This window comes from Spinacia oleracea, chromosome 1 (genome assembly GCF_020520425.1).
Source record: "Spinacia oleracea cultivar Varoflay chromosome 1, BTI_SOV_V1, whole genome shotgun sequence".
NCBI classification, from domain to species: Eukaryota; Viridiplantae; Streptophyta; class Magnoliopsida; order Caryophyllales; family Amaranthaceae; genus Spinacia; species Spinacia oleracea.
Window position 1 is genome coordinate 123213488 of NC_079487.1, and position 19566 is coordinate 123233053.

The following is a 19566-nucleotide window of genomic DNA, read 5'->3' on the forward strand; positions in this document are numbered from 1 at the left end:
AGTAATACAGTAACTATATGGTTTAAAGAGGTACTATGTAATTTTAATGGTTATTATATGTGTACAATAGTTTCTATATTATTTTAATGGTTACTATATGTGTACAACAGTTACTATATGTGTACAATACTTATTATTTTGTTGAGTGATTCGAAATGTTTGTTGTTTTGTTGAAATTAGGGTTAGTGTTTCACATAGTTAGTATATATATATAATATAGTCACCTTTAATTTATGTTGCAATTAGTGTTTTTAATAGTCACTGGAATGTTCGATATGTTTATGTTAGTAGTAGTTTTTAGAGTAACTATACTTCTTTTAAAAGTTACTATAACTTTAAAATAGTAACTACGTGTTTAAAATAGTCACTATATTTTTTAGAAAGTTATTATAAGTTTAAAACAGTAACTATGTGTTTAAGATAGTTATTATGTTATGAACAGTTTATAGTGACTTTTTGATAAATAATAGTTACTATACGATTACATTATGTACTATGTTATTTAGAGTATGTATTTGTCCGCTTCTTAGATAGTGACTATATGATTATAATGGTTACTATATGTGTTCAATAGTTACTATATTTTAATAATAGTCACTATATGTTTTATATAGTTACTATATGGTTTATATAGTTACTATATATTTGATATTTGTATAAGAAAATAATACGAAGTATCAATCACATGTTATTCCAGGTCCTAAAGTTGCATTATCTAGTGACGAATCTCCAAAAATACTTTACAATATCATTTGTATAAGAAGAAATAATGCCTTAAATTTAGAAAAAAGAGACAAAGGCTGTGAACTTTAAGAATTGATGCAGCAAAGCACAAGAGGTAGAAATAGTGTTTGTTGTTTGGGTGAAATTAGGGTTAGTGTTTCATATAGTTAGTATATAAATGATATAGTTACCTTTAATTTATGTTGCGAAATAATGTTTTTAATAGTCATTGGAATATTCATTGTGTTTATGTTAGTAGTAGTTTTTAGAGTAACTATATTTTATAAAAAGTTACTATAACTTTAAAACAGTAACTATGTGTTTAAAATGGTTACTATATTTTTTAGAAAGTTATTATAAAATTAAAACAATAACTATGTGTTTAAGATAGTTACTATGTTAAGAACAGTTTATAGTGACTTTTTGATAAATAATAGTTACTATACGATTACATTATGTAATATGTTATTTCGAGTATAAGATAGTGACTATATGATTATAATGGTTACTATATTTGTACAATAGTTACTATATTATAATAATAGTCACTATGTGTTAAGCTAGTTGTTGTGTGATTATAATGGTTACTATATGTGTACAATAGTTACTATATTATTATATTAGTTACTATATGTTTGAAATAGGTACTATGTTTATTTTATCATGATGTGTTACCATATGTTTATTTTCTTCAATAGTTACTATATTATTTATATAGTTACTATATGTTTGAAATAGATATTATGTTTATTTTATCATGACTTGTTAACATATGTTTATTTTCTTTAATAGTTATTGTATGTTTTATATAGTTACTATATTTTTTTAAATAGGTACTATGTTAGTTTATTATGTTATGTGCATGTTTTTATGTTATTCTATATTTTTAATGATATAGTTACTGTATTATGGATAGAGTTACTATATTATTATCACATCAACTATGTCTGCAACTCTGTGACTAAATGACCATCAATAATATTTATAGGTATTATATCTTGTATTATAGTAACTATATGTTTGGTATAGTTTTTTTATGTATATTATAATGTTCTTTTCATGTTCTTTGTTGTCTTCTATGTTATTAGTAATAAGAGTTACTATGTTATGATCACAACAACTATATGATCATAACAATAACTATATCTACAACCTTACTCGTATATGACTATCATTAATATTAAGAGTTACTATATCATGTATAATAGTAACTATATATTTTTAATAGTTATTATCTTATCATTATGTTCTTTTTATGATCTTTCTTTGTACTCCATGTTATTATTAATAAAAGTGACTATATTATTTTGACAGTAACTATATGACTATAACAATAACAATAACTATATATGCAATTCTGCAAGTATTTTACCATCGTTAATTGTAAGAGTTACTATATGATGCATAATAGAAACTACACGTTTTACATAGTTACTATGTTATTTTTTCATATATAAATGTTAAATTATTAACTTAGTTTAAATATTATTGATTCAGAAATACAAAGATGATGCATCCAGAATTGAAATCGTGCAAAGAATAAATTATGCAAGGAAAACAAAAGCAGGAGGAGAAGAAGAAAATCCTGACAACAATGGAAACCAAGAACGTGGTAGAGGAAGGACATGATGTGTTGGTGGAAAAAAGAGACGTGGTCCACGTGGACGTGTCGATTAGTATTTTTTAGTTCAAAAAACATTTGAGTTTAACATGGTTTATTTAATAGATGCAAAGAATTAGAATGTCGTAGCTAAAACAACTAACCAAGTAGTTAATATTTTATTTATTATTGTTCCAGAGTTATAATTACTGTTACTTTTGATATAGTTACTCTTTTATATTTCAGTAATTATGTAATATATAATAGAAAAAATTATTATATGACCTCTAAACCATCTATATCATATTGTTTATTTTTATAATATAGTAATTGTTTTACAGCTAAAGTTATTTTTCTATATAATATAGTTAATCTTTGGATAGAATAATTGTTCTCATCGAAATTACTATATTATTATTATTATTTATTTCATAGTTACTATTCTGAAAATATAGTTACTTTACAGAACCTATAGTTTCTATAATTTACTCTTTTTGTCTGCAAGAATGAATATATAGTAGTAATTGTTTTACAGTTAAAATTACTTTTCTATATAATATAATTACTCTTTGGATAGAATAGTTATTCTTATCATTATTATGTTCATAGTTATTATTCTGGAGATATAGTTACTTTACAAAACCTACAGTTTCTATAATTTACTCACTGTTAAAATTACCTAATTACCCTGGTCCATGGTAATCTTATGGTGGACCGGGTCCATGCAAGTAGAATTGATTATACGAACATAAAATTCATTGTTTTGATTGTTGTTGAGTTAATCTCAAATGTTATAATATCATTTTTTATAATTTTACCAATATATAATTAGAGATATTAAGTCAACGTGTGCATAAATAATGCAAAAACTCAATGTGTTGTATTCACTCTGTCACTAAAATATTGTCTCACATTCTTTTTTTAATGTCTCCTTAAATCTGTTACTCCCTATTTCCTCCATTCCTTTTTGATCTTCTTGTTTCTATAAATGTCGTTCCTATTTGATCTTCCTGTTTCTATTTTTGGACATCACTTTTTACCATAAATTTCCCCACCATCCCTTATTTAATTCATTCACATTTTCCCATTCACCCACCCAACTCCACTTTTATGATTTTTTATTACTTTAATAAAAATATCTTCTCTCTCTTTCATTTCTTTATTACTTTTCTTCATTTATTTATTATTTTCTCTTACACTCAATCATTACTCTTACACCCAATTATTACAAGATTCCATTTTCTTATTTTCCACCTCAAACACCAAATAGGAAGATCATTTAGGAATGGAAGGAGTATAATTTAGATGGTAATTTTATTTTACCACTTATTTTCTCTCTATCTCTATTACCTTATGGGCTCGCTTTAACAACTCCTGTGCATATTTTACAACCAATTTTTAATAAAGTGGTTTTTGGCTGTTTTATACTATCTCATCAAACTTAACACGAAAGTTAGGCCTGTTCTGTTCACCTTATTTTCACTTATTTCAGGAAAAATAAGTTCAGATAAGTTCAGTTAAGTTCAGATAAGTTCAGATAAGATAAGTTCAGGAAAAATAAGGGTTGGCCAAGTACAATTTATAACTAAAATAAGTTTTGATAGGTTCTAATAAGTTCAGATAAGTTCAGTTAAGTTCAAATAAGTTCAGATAAGATAAGTTCAGGAAAAATAAGTGGAAATCAGGTGAATAGAACGCAGCCTTAACCGTGTTACATAATTCTATTGGATCGATTTTTGTTGCATTTTTTGTGAAGGGGGTTCATTTGTGTAAATTTTTATAAAAGTAGAAGAGTTTATGTTTTTTTTTCTCATCTATTCTAATATTTTAAAACACAATGTTTGCATGAAATGATGCCACGTGTCGTCTCTTTTATATTATTTTATTTTTTGTTAAATCATCATTTATATTCATCCTTTTCAATTCTTCTCCTTAATTAATTAGATATTCATTTTATTTGAAAATACTTTTATTTATTTCACATTCTAAATTTAATTTCGTCCAAATATTTCACATTTTATTATTTTAAATTTACGTATCCTACTTTTATATTACATAAATTATGTAACCAAATTTTTAAATTAAGAAACTTGTGCATCGCACGGGGTAAAAACTAGTTCATTTCCAATTGTTGAAAAATCAACTAGAATAAATTTAAGCGTAGTGATTTCATTTATCAATCATTTACCAATAACAATAAGATAAACAAAATAAAAAAGAAACATCTCATGGGTCTTCGTAGCCACAAATAATCACAAGATGAATGAAAATAAATTGAACTCTTCAATGCGAGTTCATGTTGAGTGAAAAATTCTTCAATCCTCACTTACTCGTCAAAATGGGCAGAACAAAAATTATTCTATACCTTCTAAAGTAGAAATGCAATCCCTTGACAACTCATTAGCCATCGAGCAACATGCATAAGTTTGTTTCCACACCCTTCAAAATATGCCAGGTTATCTTAATATTCTTTATCATCCATAACCATCACGATGAATAAATTCTTCATTGAAAGGGACCAAGGAAGGAAAAATAATACTCTGTGTACTGAGTATAAAAGAAAAAAAATGAAAGGAAAAAGAATTACGTTAAGTAAAACCAGGCTGCGTTTTACACCCCTAAAAACAGAGCAAAAGTGTAAAAATTAATGAAAGATTATACGAGACACAACTACACCTCTAATATTAAAATAAAATGGGGGGATGGGTTGGTTTCTTTAGGTTGGTTCCTAGGAAGCATTCCATCATTCTTTTTTCTATTTTTTTTTTACATAGGCTGAATTTGCATAAATAAAACTAGAGTTTACATATTACATCTACGAACTAAAAAAACTAAGGTCATTAATGACCTTTACATACCATACTAGGATTAAACCTCTTCTAACCTCACAACATAAAACATAAAAACTAAGAATCTTCGTCTTCCACGAACCGAGATTGCTTGAACAATCCTCATCCATCATTTTTATAGAAACATTCAACAACCATCTTAAATTATGCAGTACAAAGAACTAATGGGGTCTCTGCCAGTTCACAAACTTCTCCATTCTATGGCATTGGGTGCCATTGTGCCAATATTGAGTCATATGCATCATTAATTCATTATTCAAGCATCTGCAAGTTTTATTAAATCACTGATGAACCAGTAACTTAATACCATCATGATTCTAGATTAATATACCCCTAAAAGAACATGCCACAAAAGTCAGGGTAATATTCTAAAATTGTATCATCCACAAATCAATAACAAGAAAGGATTGGGATAAATTAACACGGACAATCCGACCTTCTAGTCATTTTTTACAGATTATGGAAAAAGAATATATACAGAAATAATTGGTGTACCTGCAAATATAAACATTCCCTCAACGGGAGAAACACGCTACTCTTATAGAAAAAATAACAGCAAGCTTATAAGCTTATGCCTTGTACTTGCAAAGATCCTCAAATCCCATGTATTCTTGGCGTTGAATCTTTTCAATTATGGTTGATATGCCAAATCCACCTGCGAAATATACGCAGAACATATGTCAATGATGAACTCGCTTCAGGTTTCCTGTTTCTGATTATAACACGCATATTTAAATCTAGTAAATTAGGATGGTTTTAAGCTTCACTCTCTTAACTGAAAAAACCCTTATCTGTACTTGTTAGCCCTTCTCCAAACTTTAAATTTTCTTCGTATGAACTTATTGTCCCTTATTTGAACTTATCTTATTTTAGTTGTGAATTAAACTTTTTGACCCTTCTCTGAGCTTATTTCCCTTTATAGAAATCATTATCGTTACCCCATTGCGTCAAAGAGGCTCCCGCAAGAAGCAGGGTAAGGGGGGTCGGTTGTACGCAACCTTACCCCTACAATTGTAGAGAGGTTGTTTCCAATTGACCTAAAAGAGATAACGGGACGACAACGGGAAGACCATCTTCTACTTAATGGAAAGGAAGCGAAAAGGTTTTAAGAGCCATTTTGATTTTCCTTTATAGAAATATTGGCTGTAGGGTGAAACCAACGAAGCCATTCATAAGGGATGAATAAACACATAAAGAACTCACCTAATGATACAGCACTGGCGAAGATAGTGAAAGCTAGAAAGAAGATAATTAGGGATGCCCTCCCCATAAGAATTATCAACCTTCTGACAGCATGTTGTCCGACAAAGGCAGCAACAGTTGCCACACCCATAAAGTAAACCGCTGCAATTACAATTTAAATAAATTTTATAAATTTGCAGACAAAATTTAACTCGTTTGAATACAATGCAAGGAAAACTGAGTTGTTGTCCTTAACCACTTCAGATATCAGAATTTTTATTGATTTTTTGTCTCTTTTAGATGGAGAAAACTACATCGAGAGTGTGATGGGGAAGTAAGGTGCTTGCTTACCATAAGGGACAGGGAAACGTTTGAGAAGGTAGTACTCTACAACAGACATTGAAGCAGAAAAGGCCATTGCAAAGGTGGCAGTAGCACTTGAAACCTGCAGAACTTACTAAAAGTTAGGCTTCCCATTCAGTTATATTTGCAAATAATTTAGAGATGTTTGTAAAGCAATAAGATCGAAACTTCAGTCAACTTTTTGTGAAGATCAACCAAATAAAATTTTGCTACATCCTAGAAAGAAATAGACATAGATTTCCAGGTTCTATTCATTCGCTAGTTTTAAATTGAAAGAGTCATGCCATGTGACAATTAGACACCAAATTATAACATTACTGTCGTTTAGTTCTCCATGAATTACAATAAAAAATGACTCTATTACATATTTATTTATTTTGTAAAAAAAAGAAAAAAGAACCACCTGAGGAGGAACTCCTAGCTCCAAGAACAAGGGACCCAAAATAAATCCACCACCAAGGCCAAGCAGTCCGCCAACCATACCAGCCAAAAGCCCACAACAGCAATACAAGACGAGCTGGTGGACTTTCCAAGTAGTGTTTGCATCTCCTTTCGACGAAATTATTCTTCGTCCCTTATATAGGCTGACTGCTTCATACAAGGAGACACCTACGGCAACAGGTACCTGCAAATGCAAAAGGATTATTTTACTTTCTTCACAAAGTTAAAAAGTTATTGGCATACATAGCTAACATGAATGAATTAGTTATATGAATGCATAGAAAATACCTGCAACAAGTCCAAAACCCAATAGACTGTTGAACAAGTGGTTGTATGTTCCTGTTCAATTCGTTTTCTGAAAAAGTTAGTCATGAATACTAATGATTCAACAAGACCATAGAAAGACCAGCAAACCAAAAACCCCGAAACCCCTCAAGGATAATGTAAAAGAAAGATCTATCTGAAGAAAATCGAGGAGGATTAAGGAAGGACCTTAACAATCTGCAAGACAAGAAATGCCACCCAAACAAACACAAGTAGACCAAGTTCCTTCCAGCAAACATTCTCGACGACAGAAACCTGAATTAGTAGTCACTTCAGTCAAACAGGTGACATTTGTGAATCAGGTTTCAGATATTTTTAGAAGTTACTCACATTTCGTTCTTTACCCTCCTTGTCTGGGCCATCAAGAAGGGGCTTATATTCCATTCCTCCACCAATAGCACCTGTTTCCAATTTCATAAAGAACAATGGAAATATCAGATAATTGAATCGAAGGAGCCTTTTGATGCCTTTTAGTTTAGAAGTGTCTGAACTTACCATTTGATGCCAAATACCTCATAGCCTCCTGAAACCAAATGCAGCTTAAAATTAGGGAGGGGAAATTAGCAACTCATAACTAATTTTAAAAAATGTTGGACTTAGACTTCTCACTTCACTGGTTTCACCTGAATTTCCCTGATTTAAACTTACGTGAACTAAGACTTCCTTAAACTTATTGGCCCTATCTGAACTAATGTTCTTGAACCTTATATTTCTAGGGAGAAAAGAGCAAGGCCTTAATTTTTCCTTAACGCTATTTTCAGTTTGATACATAAAAAAAGTACTGAAGAAAACGAAATATATTTCATACAAAAGTCATCATATGCGCCTTGTGGATTCAAAGTGACGCGTTTAGAATCAGATGAGAATCTGTAGATGATTAAACATTAAAAGTGGTCCACTCACCTGCTTCATCATCGTTTCTTTTCTCCAAGTTTCAATACCCTTGAACAATGCCTTCAAAGATGTGCCTACAGAATGATAGTCAGCTCAGATAAGGCCTCCATGCAATCAGAACAAAAACATATAAAACCAGGTAATGGCACCAAAAATATTACCAATGAAAAGAATGATCAGCAGGACAGTGACCATCCAGTCAGCAAAAATCACATTAAAAGTAACACCAACACTAATTCCTAGCATAAGCATTGGCTGGAAAAGCAGAGCTAAATCATAATCGATGATCGGCATATCAAGTGTTGGATGCCTTAGTTTCAGATTGTAGAACACAGTTGCGGCTGCAGCACCCATTATCATACCTGAAGATTAAACAGAATCACTCTAACATCATATTCAACTGCTACAATATCGCGTACCTTATTATCGAACAAGAAAATTTCAGCGAACACGAAACACTGGAAATGCAGAAAAGGGGACTTTTAGTAAATAGAAGAATCCAACTTATATTCCATCATGCGAGAAGGATCAAAGTTCATAAGAATTTGACCAAGATTCCTTGCAACATTTCCACAGTTTTTGGCGTACTCCTAGCATTTATGACAGGCAATATAATAAGGTTAAAACCTTACATTTTGATATAGCAGTTGCAGTTTTTGGATCGAACCCAATTACAAGACTAAGCATTGGCACAAATATGCCACCACCTCCAACACCGCCAACACTGCCAAATGCTGCTCCACATAATCCAATAATCGATCCCACAAAAATTTGCCACCCAAATTTAATTTCCTGTAAGGTGTGAACAAGCAAATATGAAAATGTAACTAACAATTTTTCCCTTACAAAGTCAAATCTCAATAGAAACTTTGCACATGTTAGTAATAAATATAGCTTAAACACTAACATTTTACAATGGTATTCATATTAAACAGCCATACCTAAACTAATACAGTAATACTATACACAAATACTTCTCTGGAATGATGTCATGTAACAGCCAAAACATAATAAACACGACTATTATGTACTAGATGCAACCCAATTGTAGATGTCAACAAGCTAAGTTACTTGAGTTTGGAGCTTTATTGGGTGTTTCCCGTAACCTCAATCAAATCTCGTGTACGTCAAAAAAGTATGCAACCCAACTCAATCCTTTTTCTGGGTACTACGAAGTTTTTGTTTCCCAAAAAGTTCCATAAAAAATGCATTAACATATGATTCAAGATTCTGGGTACCCACAAAATAAGGCAAAAAGTTCAAAAGGGGCATATAAATCCTCCCATTTGAAAGCAATTCACTAATTACAAAATAAAAAATAAAAAATTGATTTTTTCAGTGGGTTTTACCGGCCAAACATGGTGGTAGCCAGACTGACCAGGTTGCCACCAAAAGTTGACAAATTGGGGAAGAAGATCAGCTGAAGTTGAAGTGAAAGTGGAATTGACAAATTGGGAATTTAGGGTTCTTGTCCCAGCTGAAACCAACATGGGAGCCAACAAGAAGCTCAAAACAATTGTTGAAATTGATCTAAAAATCTTCCATTTCGGGAATACTCTACATGATTCACTCATCATTTTATCCAAAATAACCACACACAAAATTAATCAAACACCTTTGGCCCAAATAATCAAACATGTGATGTGACTCTCTGCCTTGTGAAATTGTGAGGTGATCATTTGAGACCTGTAGTGGAAGATATTTTTTGACATATGAGAATGGTATTGGAATATTGGATAGGGAAGTGCGGAACCAGAGGAATGGAGAACTCCTCTCCTCCTCGGTGGCGAAAGGATTTCTCTTTTTAAGGTTTTTGTCCACTTTATTAAAAATTGATTGGGGTTCCCCCCTCTTTATTAGCGCAAAACAAAAATATAGAGTACTTCCTCATTTCCATAAATATTGCTTTTATATACATAATTGATTTCTAAATATTGTAAGTTAAAGTAAGCGTTAAAAAATATGAAGTTAACTATGGTGAAGAAGTATTAAAAATTAAGTATAATATAATTAGATAGATAGATTTATCTTTAATTAAATTAAATAATACGAGCAGTATGTGAAGAAATACATGTAAGGACCACAACCTAAGTAACGCATGGGTGTATACTGTATAGGGGCATTTATTTGTAATATTTTTTCGGTTCCTTAACTATCGCATTGTTTTGTTTTTTACACGTAAGAAAAAATTTAGTCATGTGGTATCTTATTAAATTCGTATCGGTATATATTTTCTAAATATCAAATTTTATACTCCGTAACTTTTACTTATACATACTTCAATATACTTAGAGTAAAAGTATATATTAAGACAACCATAATTCAATATTTAAGAAACGAAAGAAGTACATTGGTACATCTTTTGCGGACGGATGAATTACTCTGAAACACAAGTTTACAATTGGAGCTTTCGGATTTGAGTTTGAATCGGATTTATTATGACGTGACATGTATAGGGATGTCAACTAGGAATGACAATAGATCAGATTGAAATTAGATGGAGTTCCACTCGTATCTGTCTATTTACCAATCATTTCCACCCTTATTCGTATGTCACTCACATCCGATCCATCATTCATCCGCGGATGAAACAAATGGATAGGGGATCACCAACAGGTGAATGTTTTATATATACTTGTCAAAGATGGGCACAAATATTATGTGAGTATTGCCATTAAGAGGTGATAAAAGATAATTTTTGTATTTTAGGTGGTAAAGTAAAATTTATAATTTTTTTGGTGGTAAAAATAATTTGTCATTTTTTAAGATGGTAAAAAAATATTAATCCAAATATTCTTTACCGCTGAAAGTAACTATATGCTATATTCATGTATTTTAAAAAAAAAATATGTTCATCAGTTCATGTTAATTAAAAATTGTAGTAATCACCCATGTTTAAATACGAAGTACTTCGTATTATCTACTCAAGATATTATTGGTCGATGTTTTTGGCTTCGTACATGTGCTTGTACCTTCTTAGGCATAAAACAACAGTTTTATATTTTATACTATGAAGATCCTAATAACTACACGGGGCATATTTGCAATACCCTCATCCAGTAAAATAAAATCCGGATACCTATCACAAAAAAGATTATTCCTGTTTGATATGGACAATCGATCAATTTGCCCATGTTTAAAGATGAAAGTGTGAAGATAAAATGTCAAAGTCGGACACTTTTCTTGTACAATCGGTTGCACCTTAAGCAAGATAAAACCAATGTATTCTGCTAATGTACACCTTATAAGAAATCGACATGGGGCAAATAAACCTTAACCAACATTATCAACCACTTTGACTGGGAGAAACAGTCAGGGAGATCTGAAGCAGCAGAAATCGACATCCAATCCAAAAAAACGATCTTCACAGCAAGGAGTTTAACAAGTTGCTTAATAATGTCATAAATTTGAATCCAGAAATGTGTGGCAATTTCCAAAAATTCTAATCCCATAGATAATAAGGGCAAAAAAGAGAGGCTGAATATCATTAAGGAGAAGGTTTACATAAGAACTCAAGCTTTTCAGTCTGGATTAAGATACATCTGAACAATGTTATGTACTAAAAAAGAGTCAACTTTTATGGAGATGCCTGCAACAGAACAACGGCCAAGGGTAAGATCCTAAGACAAATACAGAGATGTTCCAAAAATCAACGTGTATACACAGAATAACGAATTTGCATCGAAAATCCATCCCGTTGAATCAAAAAGTTATTGATCATGAAGCAGTTTAATGATAACCCATTAAAGTTTGAATTCCATTTTTTTAAAAATGAATTTGTATCTCTAAGATTCTTCAAAGTATCATCTGAAGTGATAACATAAATTTTGCAACTAATCCTGCAAATAAATGAAAAGAAACCTACCAGTGCTAAAGACACCCCTTCTACTTCCTGTTGTTCCAGGGCTTTTGGAAATTGGCCTCGCACCAGAAAAATGACAATAGCAAATCGCCCTATTTCTGTAGGCTGTAGCAGTTCGTTGAAAAATACTCTGATGTAGTTTTATGCATCATTAATAAGCATATATTTACCTGCGAAAGAAACTCGATATTAAAAAAGGAGACAGCTGCTACTGCATATGCAGAAAGCATTACATATTATTTTGGGTCACAGAGGGACAGAGCCTACGATCATGATACTGAACAAGGAACAGAGCACTCAAGGCCAACATAGGTAAGAGAAGCATTCAAATAACCTGAATATTTTTTCATCGTAGATCTTTAAAACAGAAAAAAAAAGTTACATCAGGTTTCAGGACATATACATCGGAGTAATGGAGAAATATTAATCCTAGGGAGACTAATTACAGCCTAAAATCCTTGTCAACCCTTTTTCTTCAACTGTCCAGCTTATACATCCTTCCCTCAGGCATTTATGAAGCCATTTTTTACCAACTAAAACAATTCTTTCACCTCGCTTTTTAATACACAAACTAACTCGCCGTATGAGAAGTTAAAGAACAGTGAACTTATTGTAACTGTTGGGCCAAAGACTACAAAATAGACTATTTTTTCTCCCCGGAAAAAGCTGACCTTAGTTCATTGACCCATTGCTTACGAGAAGAAGAGGAGAAAACAAGCAATCACATTTTCACACATGAAAAACAGATACAGGACCAACACAGATTACTAGTCTTATCATATCTTACCCCAGCACCCCTAGAGGATGATTATTCACTTATACTCCTAATAGCATCTGCTTCTATAGTTCTATTATAACATACTTACTTCCTTCATTTGAGGTTTCACGATTTAACCACTAATATCTCTCATTATGCATTAGTAAACAATTATAAAAAGAATCTTTGAAAGTATATTTCGAGACGAATCTAACAAGATCCCACATAAAAATACTTTGCCTTATACAAACTCCCTCTGTTTTTTAATACTTGCAAACACTTGCCTCTTTAGGCCGTTTTGTAATACTTGCAACACTTCCTCTTTTGGCTTGAGACCACTAATTCTTTAATGTTTCTCTCTCCTTTTCCGTCACTTGCACATTAATTTATTTATTTTCATATACTACCCACTAAAATTCCTAAAACTACGCGCAAACACAAGTGTTGCATGTATTCAGAAACGGAAGGAGTAAATCATAATAGATGGCCATATAAGATTGTGTGAATAGTGTCAGAATACAAATGGTGCAATTATTAAAACAGAGGAAGTATACTATCGATGCTAACCTCTCAGTTTGACCCCCTGCGGAACTTGGATGGCGCTTGACCTTGCGATATGCCTTTTCCGTATTGTATGATTCAACCTACAGTAAATTTAAATCGTAAATGGTTAGAGAAACTCCACCTGGAGTAGTATCAATTGTCGAAACTACAACCCGCGTTATCTGTAGGCCTTAGGGCATATATCATTTTCTTAAAAAAAATATGAAGTACAAAGAACAACATAACAGATATAACTGGATCTTACAGCTTCTTTTATCTTGGTAGTAATGTCAGCAGATTTGACTGAGGCAACTCGTAAGCACTGCATGACAACATTGTGCATGACACCAACTCCTCCACCCTTCTGAATGGCACAGATATCTCCATTTGTGTTTAACGTAACAGTCATTCTGCCTTTCATTATGGCCTCTTCAGAGTGACTTGGATCTATCACCTGTGTCAATTATTATGAAAAGTCCATCCAAATAGCAGAGAGTAGCTAATCCACCAACAAGGATATGCTAGTAATTCTTATTTCTTACCACAACGGTATCTGCAGTGAAGAATGCAAATGTCACAGCTATAGGAAGATGATGAACTATCAATGGAAGCGGCTCACGCACCTGCCAAAGTATGGATAAGAATACATGAAATATGTGGGAATGGGCTTTTCATTCTTAACCAGAATAGATTAAATACAGTAAATTACTTGAGGAACTGTTTTTTTAAGTGAATAAAGTCAATCCCCAACAAATCTCTCTAGTTAATATACTCCATTGCCAAGACATTGACGTGCACTCATTAACCATTATCCTCTATATTGTCAGATGCCAATTGACTTATATGCATAATACCATAGAATTGGAGCTGAAGTTTAATCGGTTCCACAACAAAAATTACTAAACAGAAGACTTTGAGAAGAAAAAAATGCCAATTTCAAAATCCAAATTACCATAAGCCCAGGAAACTTAGCCAAAAGTATTTCTATCACAATTCACAAGGAGATGAAGAAAATGAAATGCATTCCTTATTGACCTCTATTCTGTGATTGACATCCCATAATCCCAAAGAGCCATACCCCGGCAGTCTAGAATCCTTGTGAGAAGCACTGGGTTTAAAGTATATCATAATATTACGATCTACTCTGAACTGTAATAAATATGACCCTGAAGCAAGTTGTAACTCCACAGTAAACAATTAACAAAAAATCTACAGTGATCGGTAAACAATAATCATACACAAACTACATAACATTAAAAAAAATCAGGAAAGGAGAAGAAATAACAAGAATTAAAAGTGATACACCAATACGTTATGCTTCTTAATCACTTGGTTGCTTCTACATTAGTCTCCTTTAAACATTACATTGATTGTTTAAGTTCTATTGACATGGACTTAATGTAATTTATCTGCGGAATTACGTTACGGAATGGCATTTTACCAGAGCCAAAATGGTTCCACACCAGTAATATCAAGAGAGAGCATAACCCACCTCAGGTGGATGCACTGTTAATTCTTGCCCATCTTCTCCCCCTAGACTACACTCTGGCCTCCTGAAGGTTAGGAGGGCTGCCAAAGCAGCAATATTTGCAGCGTCAACCAGATTCCTGACCCAAAGATAACATGAGGTGCCATATGTCAGTTCCAAGACACACAAAAAAAAGGGCACTGTCTCATCAGAGAAACCTTATACCATACCCTCCATTATCTAGTATGTGAAGATCAATACGAATGGACCACACTAGTTTGCCCGCTAGAACACAGAGTGATTCTGTATCAATTGCCCTGCTCTCCCTGCAAGAGCATGTCAGATGTCAAAACCAGTCCTGTACAAAAAAAATGTGGGAAAAGGAAGATAACCAAACTAGACAGTGTAAAACTAAGCTTTGAACATTAAGATCTCAAAGTATCAATTTGTACTCTACTATATTTAGTTTTTTATTTTAGTGATTCATCAGGCCACCAAAAGTACCAGCACTAGACCCTTTAAAGTCCACAAATAATGGTTCCTCATTACTTTCGTTTCTCAACCAAACAGCCCATGAGGACCCTTTCCTTGCAGTCATAGCCTTCCTTACTGCACCGGACACAGGCATTCTCTCAAAAGTTAAAACCCGGCTAAAAAAAGTTCAAAACCCAAATATGTGTAGCAAAATCTTGATGCCTAACCATGAACTAGATAATAAGATAGACCATAATTGATGAAAATGAAGCCAACTTGAGACTTTAACCCACTTCTCATACCAGATTGTCCCTATCAAGCAACGCAGGTCTTTTCTACAACAGGTGACAAATCTACCAGAAATCATTCGTGCACTTGCCAAGATGTAGAAAAAAATATTCACAATTTTTTTCCCTACTTCTTTTACTGGAACAAGACTATGCATAACCATGCCCGCATATGCTCATCCAAGGATAATTTGAACTTTGTCATACAGATTTCATGTTGCAGTTTAAAAATCAAACAATGATTTATATGATCCAGAAGAAAAAAAAGTGGAGTTTACCTCAGACCACGGTCTATAATACGTCCCAGTTCAACAGCAGATTCTCCAGGACGGCCAGTCTCAAATGAAGAGTCAGCCATAGGAGAAAACTCTGTATAAATAGCAAGCGATCCTTCATTAGGCCTGTCTTTATAAGGTTGAACAAGCTGAGCAGTCACAAAACCCATGACATGGGTCTGGCCAAGTTGCACTTCAGAAGAGCCATCTTCACTGCAGTTTAACAAAATTTAAGAAAGAAATTCTGATTCTGTGATTCACCCTAGTAACAAGCAGAAGATTTCAGACCAGAAGCAACTCAATTTTGACAAAAGTATCTCACGTTATTAAACCTATTTTTTCATGACCTGTACTGCTGTACATTAGCGATAAGATAAGGTACCAGAATAGGAATTGTTTTATGCTACCGGCTACCTCTCAGGTCTCAAGAGAAAAACACAAAAAAAAAGTTCTAGTTATCTTACTCCAAAGAAGACTGAAATAACAAAAAGAATTAAAACTTTCGCGTGAAATGCACTGACAAAAAAAGGAAAGAGGACGTACATAGAGATCAATAACTAGGACATCTTATTCTAAACAAAATGAAATGCTTGATGATGGCAACATAAATACTAACAAATGTTATTCTATGGAAGAGAGAATCAGAAGTTCCTATCGCACATGGCCCTAATTGGCCAAAGCACTTCAATAATAAATCCTACAAACGGTTCTGTGTTTAAAGCCTTTTTTTCACTCTAGCTAGGATGAATTGAAATTAGCAGCACCAATTTACCAGCAAATGAAACAAAATTAAAGTAACTTCACTCCAAGAGGAGTGTACTGAAGGGTACGTATGTGACAACATGACATATGGGGCACACTATGGAAAATGGGTCCTAGAGCCTGTATATGAGGCGAGATCAGAAGGTACATGCCCAAGTGAAGTAATACATGTGTTTCATAATACAAAAATATGCACTCATAAATTAAATAAAAGATCCTTTCTAGCGTGCTGCATCAGTTTACTTATTTAAATGAAGCACAGGACCAGTTACATTATTTTTATAAAGAAAGAGTTTAAAAGATAGAAGACCTTAAGTGCACTCCAAGGTGGCACCACTTGTGCCTCAACGGCCCTCTCAGCAAAAACACCTCGCGTTGAGCTATAAAGGCAATCACCCATTGCCACCACAGACATACCTTTCATACACTACTATACCAACAATCCTTAGTATTTCATCTAACTGTAAGAATAATTGGCAGCTTAGACCAAGCAGTAAAGAAGCCTCCCTTCTCTCCCTCTCCCTATCCCTATCCCTATCCCTATCCCTATCCCTATCCCTATCCCTATCCCTATCCCTATCTAGGACATCATACCATGCTAGATGTGTAGCCGGTACCCCCTGTTACTAGAATAGGTCCTTTTTTCTTTTAAAAATATATCACCTATTCACCCAAAATAAAAAGTTTCAATTTTGGGACCTCTCTCCGTGGCAATCTATCTCCTCGGCTATTCCACTCGCAGAGAACTCTTCGAACATCTAAAAGACACTCTATATCCTGCTAATGGAAGGACACCTACTAGAGTATTAGATGATTTCCGTTTAGGTCCTTAAAGATCAAGTTTGGGCAGCTAAAACGGTATATCCCAGGTCATTGTCAAGCATCAAACATGATCCAGAAGTAACTTTAGACATGCTGAAGAAGTTTATGCATAATCAATCTCAAAAGACACTAAAAACTCCAGGAACTACCATACATCCTCGTTACCTATATACAGAATTATATAGAGCACGTTATGAAAAATTACGAAAAAATATGTACTTTGGGGTGAACTAGCATTGACAAAGGACTTTCCTTACCAATTTGTATACAAATTTATTCCCATTACCACCCTTTACCACCAAAAATATGACTGTAAATGTTACAGGCACACACTACCAATGCACAAAACATACATACACACACAAAATATTAACATTCATGAAACACAAACATAAAACCATTACCGGCCAAACTTGATGGTTAAGCGGCGGTAATCGAAAGGGCGGCGTCCATCGACTCTAAGATCCGAAAGCAATGCTGTCTCAATAAAATTCTTCTCGTTTACAGTCATATTCCAACTATTGGCTAATCTTTGCTCCATTCTTTCACACTGTAAAGCGCCCCCAAACAGAAACATATTATTAAACTATTATACTCCGTATAATCTTTCTTGCAACTATTATGGTAAACTCAACAGAAGCTGAAAAACATGCATAAAATCATCAACTATGCTCATAATTTCTCAAGGCTAATTTCTAGAAATAACCCACAAAATCATATTATGGTACAGTATATAAACCTCATAAGGCCATTTCTTATAACACATACACATAATTTGTAGATGTCCAAGAAAAAAAAATCCATACAAAATAGATAAGTGAAGAAAGTTGAGTAGGAAAAGAAGCTATACACTGTCGACTACACCGGGAATAGAAGCGGCAGAGGAGGAGTGTGTGGTAGAAGAGGCGCCGTCGTATAGAGGTGGTATACAGCTAGGAAATGGTGGTTAGGGTTTTAAGAGGGGGAGGAGGCAACCAGAATTCGGGGGCGGGAGGAAGAGAAGCTGCGAGTTCGAGTTGATTTTTTTTTTGATTTTTTTTCAATTTAAGAAAGTTAATTCTTTCTACTCCCTCTTGTTTTTCACGTTTGGCATCATGTGATTTGACGAATTAATCCTTCGAGTTTTTATTTAGACAATATAAATTATGTTTATTAAAATATTTTACTTTTATTCAAAGGGCATGTTTGATAATTAGCGGGTTTTTTTTTTATTGATTTTTGGCTTTTTTATATGGTCAGACAGTCAACATAGATGTTTGATAAATTGATTGTTTTTTCTTGGCTAAAAAGCTTGTTTCCGTCAAAAATCAAAAGTTAGGGAAAGTAAATTTTTTACCTTAGTTGTTGGCTTTTCATTTTACTAAGCACATTTTAAGTTTTTGTTTTTTTTTGAGGGAAAGCACATTTTAAGTGATTTTATGAAACAGCTGGTAGCCAACAATCAACTTTACCAAACACATTTTAAGAAAGTGTACGGTCAAACATCCAACATAAAAAGACATCACAAACAGCGGGTCAAACAAGCCAAGTAAAACACCCTACAACCATTGCCAAACAGGTCATTGACATTGAAAAAGCGCTAAAATTTAGTGTTCCAATGAAAAAGTATGGGAGATTAATGCTCAACAAATTTAATTGGCTAAAATAATTACTTGACACAATTTACAATACTAGTTGTACTTGGTACAAAAAAGTGAAGGAAAATTCATTCATTACACACAAACTCTTAATTGCAACCAGTGTAAATATTGTAAGACAGATATAAAGTTATCCAAAATGTTTAGATAATTGGATTTTTCAGTTATTTTAAAACATAGAGGTTGTTTCTTCAAAATCTATGTGTGTCACAAAATAAAAATAAGAATGTGAACACTCTTCTATAATGCATGCTTTGGCAAGCAAATAAATGCGGAATATTAGATCTTTTTACTCAATAAGTT

The 19566-nt window shown here is 33.0% G+C and overlaps 2 protein-coding genes across 3 annotated transcripts; both read right to left on the bottom strand.

Annotated features, from left to right (window-relative positions):
- Positions 1 to 5516: 5516 nt before the first annotated feature.
- Positions 5517 to 10216, bottom strand: LOC110775081 (sulfite exporter TauE/SafE family protein 3). Its single transcript, XM_021979684.2, has 12 exons — positions 9726 to 10216; positions 9009 to 9168; positions 8538 to 8738; positions 8386 to 8450; positions 7978 to 8005; positions 7813 to 7883; positions 7651 to 7737; positions 7447 to 7497; positions 7121 to 7342; positions 6706 to 6799; positions 6376 to 6516; positions 5517 to 5827 (listed from the first exon to the last, which is right to left on the bottom strand). The coding sequence occupies exons 1-12, from the start codon at positions 9951 to 9953 to the stop codon at positions 5742 to 5744; spliced, it is 1434 nt and encodes a 477-aa protein (XP_021835376.1). The 5' UTR covers positions 9954 to 10216; the 3' UTR covers positions 5517 to 5741.
- A 1534-nt stretch (positions 10217 to 11750) lies between these two features.
- LOC110775071 (exosome complex component RRP45B) lies at positions 11751 to 18667 on the bottom strand. Of its 2 annotated transcripts, XR_008932578.1 has the most exons (10): positions 18477 to 18666; positions 18031 to 18176; positions 16046 to 16255; positions 15237 to 15332; positions 15031 to 15145; positions 14081 to 14161; positions 13804 to 13992; positions 13563 to 13639; positions 12242 to 12408; positions 11751 to 11965 (listed from the first exon to the last, which is right to left on the bottom strand). XR_008932578.1 is itself a non-coding variant. In XM_056843212.1 (9 exons), exons 2-9 carry the CDS (start codon positions 18165 to 18167, stop codon positions 12405 to 12407), a joined length of 909 nt encoding a protein of 302 aa, XP_056699190.1. In that variant the 5' UTR covers positions 18168 to 18176; positions 18477 to 18667; the 3' UTR covers positions 12015 to 12404. The 2 variants fall into 2 exon arrangements, 1 of the variants encoding a protein (XP_056699190.1); XM_056843212.1 differs by lacking the exon at positions 11751 to 11965 and having other exon boundaries at positions 12015 to 12408; positions 18477 to 18667.
- Positions 18668 to 19566: the final 899 nt, after the last annotated feature.